The 12,695-nt window shown below is 44.6% G+C and overlaps 1 protein-coding gene across 1 annotated transcript in view; it reads right to left on the bottom strand.

The window, feature by feature from the left end:
• The window catches only part of LOC120517964 (caskin-2-like), a 268,762-nt gene that overhangs the window by 75,393 nt on the left and 180,674 nt on the right, over positions 1–12,695 (bottom strand). Inside the window, exon 13 of the mRNA XM_039740508.1 lies at positions 5,312–5,427. Coding sequence (XP_039596442.1) covers positions 5,312–5,427 — 116 coding nt within the window. The remainder of the gene's footprint in view (positions 1–5,311; positions 5,428–12,695) is intronic.

Here is a 12,695-nt window from a genome sequence, read left to right as displayed (position 1 = left end):
CAAGATTGCTTTTCACATGGCCAACTATACGTTGCATGCTCAAGAGTAAGCTCGCACAGCTTGGTCATATTACAACTGGAGTGCCAAACTGACAACGTGGTATACAAAGAGATCCTTAACAAATAATTATTGGTATATTTTCCCTCAGTTTAAAAAGGTTTACTTTTCTTCTTAATAAAAATTTAAAAGCAGTACTTCGCCGCTGCGAAGCACAGGTATTTTGCAAGTAGTAACAATAATAGCAGCGCACTACTTAAAATGGAAAATGTGGGAAGACCCAGGATTGAGCCCGCAACTTCTTGATTTAGAAGAAGCCATTATTCAGGTTTTTACACATTGACAGCAACATGGAAATTGAATAATTTCTTTTTCTTTGCTTATATTCTTGAATAAAAGCACACTTGTTTTGTTATACCTTTTGTGATAGTGTTTATTTGATATTTGAACTTCAGTCTTCACACATTACACACTTCACATCAGCATTTTATTAATTATTACTATAACATGAAAACACTTTTCTGTTTTAGTTATGTTTTCAACATTTCTTGCCTTCACATATCCTGTCATCCTGCATTTATCCAAATTGTTGTAGACACAGAACACTCATGAAGTACAGTGGAACCTCGGTTTATGAGTAACTTGGTTTACGAGTGTTTTGCAAGACGAGCAAAAATTTTTAATAAATTTTGACTTGATAAACGAGCGATGTCTTGCAATACGAGTAGTATGGATACACTTTGTCTGCTGAGCGTCATGTGATCATAACTGAGCTGATGGTTCTTCTCTCTCTCTCTCCTTATCTCGCTCGCCCAGCGCGTCTCTCTCTCTCATCTCGCCGCCCAGCCCAGCTCTCTCTCTCTCTCCTCATCTCACCCCAGCTCTCTCTCTCTCTCTCATCTGCTCCCAGCGCTCTCTCTCTCTCTCGCCCAGCGCGTCTCTCTCTCTCTCGCCCACGCGCGTCTCTCTCTCTCTCCCCAGCTCTCTCTCTCTCTCTCTCTCCTTATCTCGCTCGCCTCTCTCTCTCTCTCTGGCAAACGTCTCCTATTCTCCGTCTGAGTCTGTGTGCCTTACTCATATAGTCAACATCCGTATGAGCGTATACTGTTTACTACAGCATTGTGACTGTTTGTGTGTGCTCTGTGAAGTGCAAGTCCCCATCTTGCTCCCCAAAACACGAAGCTGAGTCTCAGTACTTTAACACCAGCTTTATTCAGCTTGAAACAGCAACAGCGCTGTTATTTATTGTAGCGGGATCTTTATAATGTTCCTTGTATGACCCATTATCGACAGGCGCTTATTGCATGTCTGCGATCTTTTTGGATGCGCTTATATGGCGAACTGCTACAGCGCTGGGAGACTGCAATTGCTTTGGGCTTTGGGACGCTCTTCCGCGTGTCGTCCCGTTGGGTGGAATCCCACATGAGTTTAGAAACTCACACCAGCCATGATTCTTTTTAAAGGTAAAGTGCAGGTTAATTTGTATTATGTATTTTACTTTATATTTTGTATTAATCATTTTTATATGAATAGTTTTGGGTTGTGGAACGAATCATCTGAGTTTCCATTATTTCTTATGGTGAAATTCTCTTTGATATACAAGTGCTTTGGATTGCGAGCACGTTTCCGGAACGAATTATGCTCGCAAACCGAGGTTCCACTGTATATGTATTCCGAATAACGATATTTACCCAATACAATTCCAAACACCTTACTCCCGGATAAACTGACTTGAGCTCTCAGAATTTTGCATCCAACTTCAGCTGCATCAGTGGGAGATGGTATAGCAGGCTGCTTGTGATGATTGAGACATTTGCAAAACAAAGACAGTGATGAAAAGGTGCGAAGGAATTTAAGGTGGCCCAGCATTATGATTTTTTGTAGGTTTAAGGAATTCTAGTGTTAAGCTTACTGGCCTATAGTTGATTGGATCTGCCCCATCACCCTTTTTATATAAATGGATAATACTTGCCAGTTACAGTCCTTCAGAATTTTTGCAGTGCACAGTGACTTCCTAAAAATATGTGTCAATGGTTTATATATGTACTCGTTAACTTCCTTAAAAACTTGTGGGTAAATATTATTTGGTCCTGCAGATTTGTTTGATTTTAGCCTATTTAACTTAAGCAGTACTTCTCCCTCTATAATTTCTCAATCCCTTATTACCTTCTCAGTAGTCCCTTTTACTGCTGGAAGGTTCTGTACTTCCTCATTTGTGAAGACCTCAGAAAAATGTGAGTTTAGAGGATCCACTATTTCACTGCCATGTATTTTTTAATTCCCCTTTATTATTCCTGATGTACTTCACCTCCTCCTTGACTGTTGTTTTACCAATAAAATACTGAAAGAATCCCTTTGGACCATGTTTTACCTTATGTGATATATTCCTCCCTGTCTTTTAGCCTCCCTAATATCTTTAAGACTAGAATCCCTGAACCATACAAAAAAACTTGTAATCCCGGCCAACCTTAAATTCCTTTGCACCACTCCATCAGCGTCTTTTGTTTTGTAAATGTGTCAATCAACACAAGCAGCCTGCTGTCCCATCACAACCCCCACCCCTCACCTCGAAGGAGCTCAACTCGGGCAAAAAGTAAAAAAAACAAAAAAACAAGTGCACTTTTATTCAAGAATATAACAGCAGGAAAAGAAATCGGGTTAGGGTAGAACGTGCAAAAGAATTTAAGGTGGGCCGGGATTATGAGTTTTTTCATATGCTTCTGGGATTATAGTGTTAATGATTTCCCTCATGTTCTCATACACGTTACAATTCACATTGCAATTATCAGTCTTACACTTAATCACTGAGAACTATATAACAGCATGGTCACTTGACCCAAGTGGTTCAATCACCTCTACACACTCAATTCTATCCTGATTATTACATACTACTAAATCTAGACAGGCTTCAGCCCATGTTGGGGCTTTAACATATTGTGTTAAAAACAGTAAGTTATTATGTCTATAAAGTCTTGCTCTTGTGCTCTGCTGTTTACAAGGTTATCACAGTTAATATCTGGGTGGTTAAAGTCCCTCATGAGTATAATATTCTGTTGTATACTTTTTAATATTACTAAAAAGATGTGCATTGAAATTACTGTCTGAATTGGGCGGTCTATAACACACTTCTAAAATAATGTATCTTTCCCTAATGCTTTCCAGGTGAAGCCTCATGTCCTCACTAAGATGGACTCATCGTCCAAATGAATAGGACTTGTGTTTAAACTCTGTTTGACATATACAGCAACCCCAACTCCTTTTCTATCCTGTCTATCCTTACTAAAAAATGTGTATCCCTCTATATTATACTCATCTTTGATGTTTAGTCAGGTTTCTGTTATTGCTATAATATCATAGCTCTGCTTATCTACAAACAGCTCCAACTCAATTGTTTTATTTTTGATACTTCTAGCATTAAGATATGCTATTTTGAACACGTGATTTTTACAACTATATCACTATGGGAGGGATATCGCCTTTTAATATCATATCTATATAGTTTTTAATTACTTAAAACACCGCAATAAGCAAAAGAACTTATTCCAACTAGGGAGCAATATCGCCCCCTATCGGAAACACTGCCCCACATACCTTAGTTTAAACAGTCCTCGACTAACCTACTCATACACCTCCCCAACACATTGGTGCCCTACTGGTTCAGATGTAACCCACAGTGGCAGAACAGGCCCCATCTGTTCTAAAAGGAGTCCTAATGCCCAACAAAACTAGACCCTTCCGTCCTACACCAAGATTTGAGGCATGTGTTAAGACTTCTAATGTCCTCAGTCTTACCTGGACTGGTGTGTAGCACAGGCAGAACTTCAGATAAGGCTACCATGTCAGTTGTACTCCTCAGCCTAGCACCTAACTCTTTAAATTTGGATCGCAGACTGTGTGAAGTGTGGTCTGTGGTGATGAGCTGGTTTTAAATAAGCATTCCCCGCAAACTGCTGGTTCTAACTGGGTGCAGGTGATTGCGCAAACGCACTTTGATCCAGGAACAGATTGTGGGGGGTTTGGTTGAGTGGGGGTGCCTGCCAAATGGAGAAGGCACATGCAAGTGTGTGCATGAGGCAGGTGCCTCATTTGTTCCTTGGAGGGAGCAGCACATCCACATGTGTGCGTCATTGGGAGCGTCAATTTAAAAGGAGCCGGCAAAAGTAGAGACGGGAAGGTGAACAAATAAACATGGAGAGAGAGAGAGAGAGAGAGAAAGGAAAGTGTGTGTGGAGAAAGCTGCATCGGGTGGTGAGGTGAGATGGGCCAGGCAGCTAGTGGGGGAGAGGCAGCACAATCATGAACCCTGCAAAGGAGCGATAGAGTGGCATTCCAGGGGCTGCTTCGCCCCGCTAATTATTTATATAGAGTGGGTGTGAACATGGTGGATTCCTCCCCAGTAATCTGAGGTAGAACTGTGCAAGCATGAAGAATGACGGAAGGATGACTGACCCTGGACAGTCTGGCCAGAGGCTTGCGAGGCAGCTGAGCAAGCAATGGGAGAGCCAGTTAGACAGAGATGAAGTTGTGCTGGGTTCTATTGACTGTACATTAAGGATTCGATGACCGTGTTTTTCGTTTTAATGTTGGATTTTTAACTCATGAATTCACTTTTTTATGCATTTATTTTATGAAGATATTTGAGCACTGCACTTGTGGACATAGTTTGGCTTTTGTTTATTTTTGTAATAAAAGCACTATGGCACTTTTACATCTACCCCTTGCAATATACTGTATGTTCTCATTTGCCCTGCCTGCCCCGCGTTACTGATGGTTGCAGGATCAAGGCGCTCCCACGAGCAGTACAGAGTATGTACCCAACTCGTACCATCACAGAGTACAGTTAATTATGTTATTAGTTCCAACATGGATAATAACAACTGGATCCACCCCATTCAAGAGCCTATCCACCTTTCCAGGGAGGTCTCCCAACTGTGCACCTTGAAGGCCACACACCATGCAAGACTGTCCGCCTCTGCACCAACCCTGTGCTTCAATCCGCCTAATGATTAAGTCCCCAACTATTACTACCTCTCTCTTTCTGGGATCTGTTTTTGAGGTGGCCCATTGAGGCTCCTAATTTCTGCTTACCACCAAAGTATATTTTTGAGACACTATCCAGCACCACAAGGACCTGAAAATGGTTTGACACTTCCAATCCTGGGGATGATGCCCCCAGACAGTGTGAACATAGTGTTATTTCATTTTACTTTTCATTTTTGCAGCACCATTGCATGTAGACTTTGAAAAATAAATGGAAAAAACAAAACTGCATAAAAACAACATATAATATACAACATATAATAAAATAACATACTTTTTTGGAACTGTCTGCCATTGATTGTCCGATGCTGCTGTCGTAGCTCTGTCCACTGCCAGCACTCCGGGAGCTACCAGCACTGCCAGTACTACCAACACTGTTCCTGTCACCAGCTAAGGAGGAAAAAAAAAATGATTTAACCAAGTTATACATTTTCTCTCCGGATGTGCCTCAAATATAACGTTGTACATAGAATTCACACTAAAACATGGTGTATGGACAAAAACAGAAATGTGCGTATGTACAAAAAAATTTCAGATGCTTAAATCTATGCGTTCGCCAACTTCCATTTTCTTCCACTAAATAAATCTCTGTGTGAAATGTAACACACGTGCATGTGCCTGCTACCCTACCCCAACTCCTCCCAGAATTACACCTGTTTGAATATGCATATCAATATAAACAGCCTCTTAAGTTCAGTGTTCTGTGAAAAGACAATGGCAAAAGCACTGGGAAAAAAGAATTTCAGCAAATACCAAATGGAGGCAAGGAAAAACATACTATTTGTTGGTTTAAGCAGAGCTGTAAACAGCAAAAGAAAGCTGATCGAGTGGAGGAGACATTCTAAAGTTCAAGTTCAGCAAGTTCCCGAAATAAAAAAGAAATGGTCAGATATCAAAGTTGCTGTGAAAAGGCAAATCACTGAACACCGCCTTGAGTGTCATATAGAAGCTTATTAGGGTACAGAGAAAAGAAGAAAAAAAAACAGGGACATAGTGGGGGAAAAAAAAAGTTGAAATTTCCACTTTAATCATGTAGTTTATTTTGTCATTAAAGTAGAAGGTCATAAATGTCATCATAAAATCGTTTAATTTACTAGTTTCTCAAATCCCATCGTAATTAAAGTAGCATGTTAAATGCTTAGTATTCTCTGTGTTCTTCTATGTGCAATATGTGTGTGAATCACTACATGCTTCTTAAACAGGCTTTCTCTTACACCGACAGGACACAGAATACATTACATTCATGACATTACAGCTCTCTGACAAATTTAAGCACTAAGATGTATGCTTGATATAATGTTTATGATGATAGGAATTAAAGCATGTATAAAACATGAGGGCACGGTGGCACAGTGGAAGTGATGAGCTTGTGCCCCGTTAAGAGATTGTTCCTGCCTCCTGCAAGATGCTTGCTGCGCTGTGCACGACCCTCATTAATATAATTTAATGCAATAGTAGTGTCTCTTTCAAACATACTAACCCCCAATTCCTGTCCTTCCTTTTGTTTCTCCAAGTAACCAATCGCCATGCAACCATCAGCTCTTTAATAAATATCAAGCCATCTGTAAGCTTAGAACGCAGATTTTTCAAAACTTTCAAGGAATATTGAAATATCTTCATAGTACATATTTAATTATTCCATCCATCTATTCATCCAGGGTCGCGCCAGTCCCAGAAAGCATATAGTACGAGGCAGTAACAATCCCTGAATGGGGCGCCAGTGCCTCAGGTTGTTCAATATCACAACTGTGATGCAAATTTACAGTGAGGTAATTGTAATTCTAAGTACAAACAGTTCTACCTGAAGCACTTGATGGACTGATTGAATGCGTTTGCAGCTCTTGGGATGAAACTGTTTCTGAACCACGAGGATCCCAACAAGAAAGGCTCTGAAGCATTTCCCGAATGGGAGAAGTTCAAATAGACTGTGCGCATTGCTGAGGTAGCATGTACTAGATGCTGTATCCGATAATTGTCTCCACTCTTGACACAATCTGCCGTAGAGCTTCCCGATCAGCTGCTATTACAGCTGTAATTCCACACTCAGATACAGTGGGTGCAGTGAGAGTAACAGCGCTAAAGCAGCTATGGTAATTGGAATAGTTTGGCCATTCCATGGACCATTATATTGTTACAGGTCGATTACAATCAGATGCCTTAAACTAATAAACGGTTAATTTCAGTATATTTGATAAAGCCACATCAGGGATGTGAATCTAAAAAAGAAAGGGCAACCACACAGGAACAGTAGCACTGCTTTGACACTGGGTGCTGCCAGTTCTCAAAACTAAGTCAAAAACCTGCGTACGTAATGGTTTGAGCAGGCGTGAGAATGGGTGTGGCTTTACGGCAAGTATAGTTTTTATACATCGCGATATGAGTGTGGAAACGGGCATATGCAACATTTTTGTGCATACGCACCATTTATACATGAGGCCCCAGATCTTTAGTTTAATCAGTCATATGACATGGCTTAAAAGGAACGGCACGTTATCTGAAGAGAACTCCCCAACAAGCATGGGGAGAACGAAGTTCATACAGACAGAAACTACTGTAGGCATAAGATTATTGCCTAAGTAGCTAGGTCTGTGAGGGAGCAGCACTAACTACTTATCTACTATGAAGCCCTATGGTTTGTAAATATCAGTAAATTCCTATATAGTCTATATACTGCTGAAATGTTTTATATCTAGCCAATGATTCTATTTTTAGGAATGAGAATAACCTTTAACTTTCTCCCTTTTCTAGATGCATTCTGGCTTGGTCCTGTACTAACTTCTAACAAATAGTAAATTATTGCAAGTTTTAGAAGTTTCATTCATTTCAGAACATCTGACAGTGCCGTGCTGACGTTGTATGTGCCCAAACTTTACACTGGCTGTTATAGACTGAAACCAAATGATTTTTGTTTTTGGGCACATAAACCATTAGCACAGTGCTGTCAGATTTAAACACTAGCATGGCGAATTGCTCGCATACTGAAGTGACTTTAGATGCAGGGGGAAGTCCCTTTTTACTTATGGTGCCAAGCAGAGTTGCGTTGCATTACAGCAGTCAATTAGCTGGTGAAAGTGGTGTGAAGAAGTTGTCTGTTGCTATAGTCCTGCCTTTGTCCAGTCTGATAGCGGTCACGGGACATTATATCTTTGATTGCCGGTACAACCACAGTTCTGAGCAGGCATCAGCCATAGCACTGGTCTTGTGAAAAGAATGGAGATAAATGCCATCAACTCAAAAAGGGAGAAGCAGGATCGTTGTACCATGTGAACGTCACCGAGAGAATAAAACTGAATAATAAAAAAACAGGCACTAACTTTCACAAGAAGCCAAAATTTACACCGGGTGTTACAGTCTCAAATCAAATGTATGTTTTTATTATATTGTAGAAATAATAACAATAATAATAGCAGCTCACTACTCAAAACACAGAGCACCCGGTCTCGAATTCGGGACCTTTGGGTTATAAGGTAACAGTTCTTACCTCTGCACCATTCAAGAATATGTGTAAATTCACTGTCGATTGACATTTGAGGTTGAGCTGTTAACTCATTGACAGCCACATGTAAATCGAATACTTTTTTTTTTCTGGTTATATTTTTTGAATAAAAGCGCACGTGTTTATTTGATATTTGGACAAAAGTCTTGGATCTGGATGTGCATAATTAGATCTGGACCACCCTGTACACTTCATGTCATTATTAGTATAACAAGGAAAAAGTTTTTGCTTTAGGTATGTGTTCAGCATTTCTGGAGTTTCCTTTCATCCTACACTTACCCAGATGTTTGTAGACACGGAACACACATGAAATGCATGTATTCCAAATAACGATATACTGTATTATTTACCCTATACAACTCCAGGCACATCTTTTTTGCCTGTGAGCTGAACTCCGTCAAGGCGAGGGATGGGACAGCAGGCTGCTTGCGGTGATTGATGCATTTACAAAACAAAACATGCTGATGATGAAGGTGCAAAGGGATTTAAGGTGGGCAAAGATTATGAGTTTTTTCGTAGGCTTCAGGAATTCTAGTGTAGCATCATCTTCATTATCATTTAATATCATTATTGTTATTGCTTGTCAATATGTTAGTGCTGGCACAGATAAAACTAAATGTCCAAGTTTTCTTGACATTATTGGGTGAGGTAAAAAGTACATTCATGGTTGCAAAGATGGAGCAAGATAAAGAAGAATAAAAATGGCTATCCTGGAAACTCTACAAATATTCTGGACTAGTCCAAAAAGTCTAACAGCATAGGGATACACCCTTCATCCTCCTTGCTCTCATTTTGCTTACAACGATGGTAACAGCTAATAATACCAGCAGAAAAATCTTAAAAGGTTAGTTCAAAATTTTATTTTATATGTTACTTCTCCTTTGTACTGTGTGAGCATATGACTGGATGACCTGATATGTTTAATAAACTAATAAACAGGAGTATTGTGAAATTGTTTTAATGGGTGTTTTGATACCATTTGCTTCTGGCCAGCATTTGCCACCACAGACTCCCATTCTACTAGAAACTAGCCAACCCGCGGCGTACCATACGCCGCATAATCAGCCCGGTTTTTTAATGATTTTTAAGCACAGGGAGAAAATTAACATTTGAAAAATTGGTAATGTAATAAATCAGCAAGAAAAGCAACATTTGTAACAATGCACGGAACGAACCAACACACAATCGTCCGTGACTGAAAACTGGCGGATCGCCATCACGCCTTCTCCTGCCAGACGGAGGGATGGGGGTGCATGGCGCTCAGTCGCGGAGTATGGAACGGGAGGAGAGGAGAAGGACGTCCATTACACGCTGCATGTGGCGACTCACCTCCGGGAGAAACATGCCTCTATGAACAGTCAAGGTGGCTCGGAGGTACATGAGGCCTCTAAGACAGATGAATATAAATGACGCCGTTCTTTCTGTGTCGTCACGTCCAAATTGGTGGGTGTGGTTCTGCGAGTTGTCGTATCCAATGGTCCTGCGTGCGCCATAGGTGTCTTACTTGTCGGCGGCTTAGTGAATCCACTCCCCTTCAGGCGTGTTTTCCATGAGTGTCTTGCCTTAGTGAATTCTATATATATACATATACATATATACATATATATATATATATACATATATATATATACATATATATATATATATATATACATATATACATATATATATATATATACATATATATATATATATATATACATATATACATATATATATATTGTGAGCGCACACCGGGCACAGACAGAGGACATCTTGTTTTAAAACACCACACGTTTATTATACAAATTATTTACAGTACTTAGGTCACCAAGACCCCCAAATAATGGTCACAAAGACCCAGTCACGTGCACAAACCCCAAATAGTCCTCAAAATCCTGGCCACAATGCCTTTCTTGGGCGCCTCCACACTCCTCTTGCTTCGTCCTACTTCCACCCGACTCCAGCCCTGAATGAATGGAGCGGCCCTTTATAGACGACCGGATGAGCACCTGGTGTTCCCGGCATTCCTTCTCTGACCACGCCCAGCGTGGCGGAAGTGTCGGCTGTCCTCCCGGCTGCTCTCCGGGCATCCTCAAAGTCTTCCCCCAGCACTTCCTGGTGTGGCGGGAGTGCTGGGGAAACAAGTCCCAAGGCATTGGGGCCTCCTGGCGGTGACCACGGGCTCCTACAGGGAAGGGCTTCCATGCCCTTGACCCGTGGCCCCAAAGCAACCCGGAAGGCAAACCCCACGTGATCCAGGCAGGGCTCTGACCCTCTTCCGGTCCCTCCTGGCGTCCGGCGGGTCATGGCCCCTGGCATCCCTGACAGTGCCCCACAGCCAGCGAAGACCACTTTCGTGGGCAAGGCGACCCGTCCAGCGAGGGCAGCAGAGCCCAAGCGGGCCCCACTTTCGAGGATAGCGGGGTCGGCCCGCACTCCTAGCAGGGACAGGGGCGGAGACACAATCCGAGCACCAGCCCTTGGTGCATCCCTGTGCCTCGCACAGGTTGTGCTCCCCCCTTTTACCGACCCCCCGGGGCCTCCTCGATCGGCACCCCCTCCGAGACCTCCAGCGCCCCTTTGGTCCGAGCCACTCGTTCCCCGTAGGCTCCTCCAGCTGTGGCGCAGCTGCGCACCGCAGAGAGACATTCCGCTGGCGGCCCGACATCAGAGGGCTGTTCCGCCCGAAGGGTTCCTTCAGCCGCCGGGGTCCGTCCCTACAAAGAGAACACAGGGCAGAACGCTGCCAAAGCACCCAGCTCGTGCCATGCGGGCAGCGTTCCCCCCTCCAATCACCCCGGCACTTGCCTGATCGGCACCCTCTCCGCGGCTTCCGTGTCCCTCTCGATGATGGAGTCGTCGGCACCTGCTCTCTCTCTGCCTGCCTCAGGATTCCCTCTGCTCCCCAGAGGGCAGCCAGCCATACGTGCACCCAGCAGCGTCTCACCATATTGGAGGCGGCACCCAGCCGCTTAATCCTCCCTTCACTCTTGGGCGCCTTGGCGGTGTGCGACTCCGTATTAACCAACACGGCCCCTGTCCGTCTGCGTCCCCTTCATATCGGAGGAATCGGCACCCAGCCCTTTATTCCTCCGTTCACTCTGGGACGCCATGGCGGTTTGAGACTCCTTATGGAATAAAAGGCCTCTGTCCGTCTGCGTCCCTATAGTCGGCACAAGACCGCCGCCGACTCGGGCGGGCGCTAGGACCGGGGCACTTAGCAGCCCGTGTCCATTCAGCGTCCTCGGACTCCCCTGCGCCGCGCCTTACAGCCAGCGGCGCCGCACTCCTGTCGGAGGGCTGCTTACTCGGAACTGATCGTTGTCATCACAGCCTTTTTCAGCAGACCCTCCCGTATGCTTACGGAGTCGGCTGTACTCACCGTCTCCGCTGTAACTCTCCGGCTGGAGATTCCAGCGTCAGCGCCCGTCCGTTGGTGATCGAAACAGTCTCAGCGCCGCGACGCCTTCCTCTCCAGTTCCAGCACCTCAGCCCGGAGGTTACAAAGCACCTGCAACACACGCTGCCCGGTGGGCTGAAGGGACACCCCCAGCTCCGCCAAAGCAGCCGGCAAAGACGGGAAGTGAAGCGGCCGGAGCCTACCTTTCTGTCAGCCTCCAGCGCCGGCCACTTCCTGTGGGCCTTCTCCTCCGGCCCAATCGGGTCTCCCCTGCCCGTGATGGACATTCCTTGGTCCGCCTCTCTGCAGTCATCGGCGGGCCCGCAAGACACACCGTCAATGGCGTGCCTGTCAGGGGAGGACTTCTGGTCCTGGCCATCTTGCCTCCCCTTCTGCGGTGGCGGCGTGCCTGCCGGCAGCCCTGCTGTTGCCAGCGCCTTCGAGCTGCAGCGTCTCCTCCTCCACAGCCCTCGCGGCTGCCGCCGCTGCGGGCCCGCAGACCAGCATCGCCTGCCACCGGCGTGGATCCGGAGGTCCCTGCCTGCAAAAGAAAACACGCCCGGTCCCCATGGGCGGCTGCCGCTAGGCAGGGAACTCACCTTCCCGACTCGTCAAACCGAGGACACTTCCTCGGCGTGGCCTTTCTTGACGCCATGCGGTCCCGGGCGCCTTCAGCAACGGCCTGCTTGTAGGAGACCGCTGCACTCGTTGTAGGCACGCCACCTGCCGCATCAGGGAAACATGGCCTTCCTGCGGACCCCTGGCGGTCCATGGGGTTCC

The sequence above is a fragment of the Polypterus senegalus genome, chromosome 17 (genome assembly GCF_016835505.1).
Source record: "Polypterus senegalus isolate Bchr_013 chromosome 17, ASM1683550v1, whole genome shotgun sequence".
NCBI classification, from domain to species: Eukaryota; Metazoa; Chordata; class Cladistia; order Polypteriformes; family Polypteridae; genus Polypterus; species Polypterus senegalus.
This window is presented reverse-complemented; position numbering and strand designations above follow the sequence as displayed.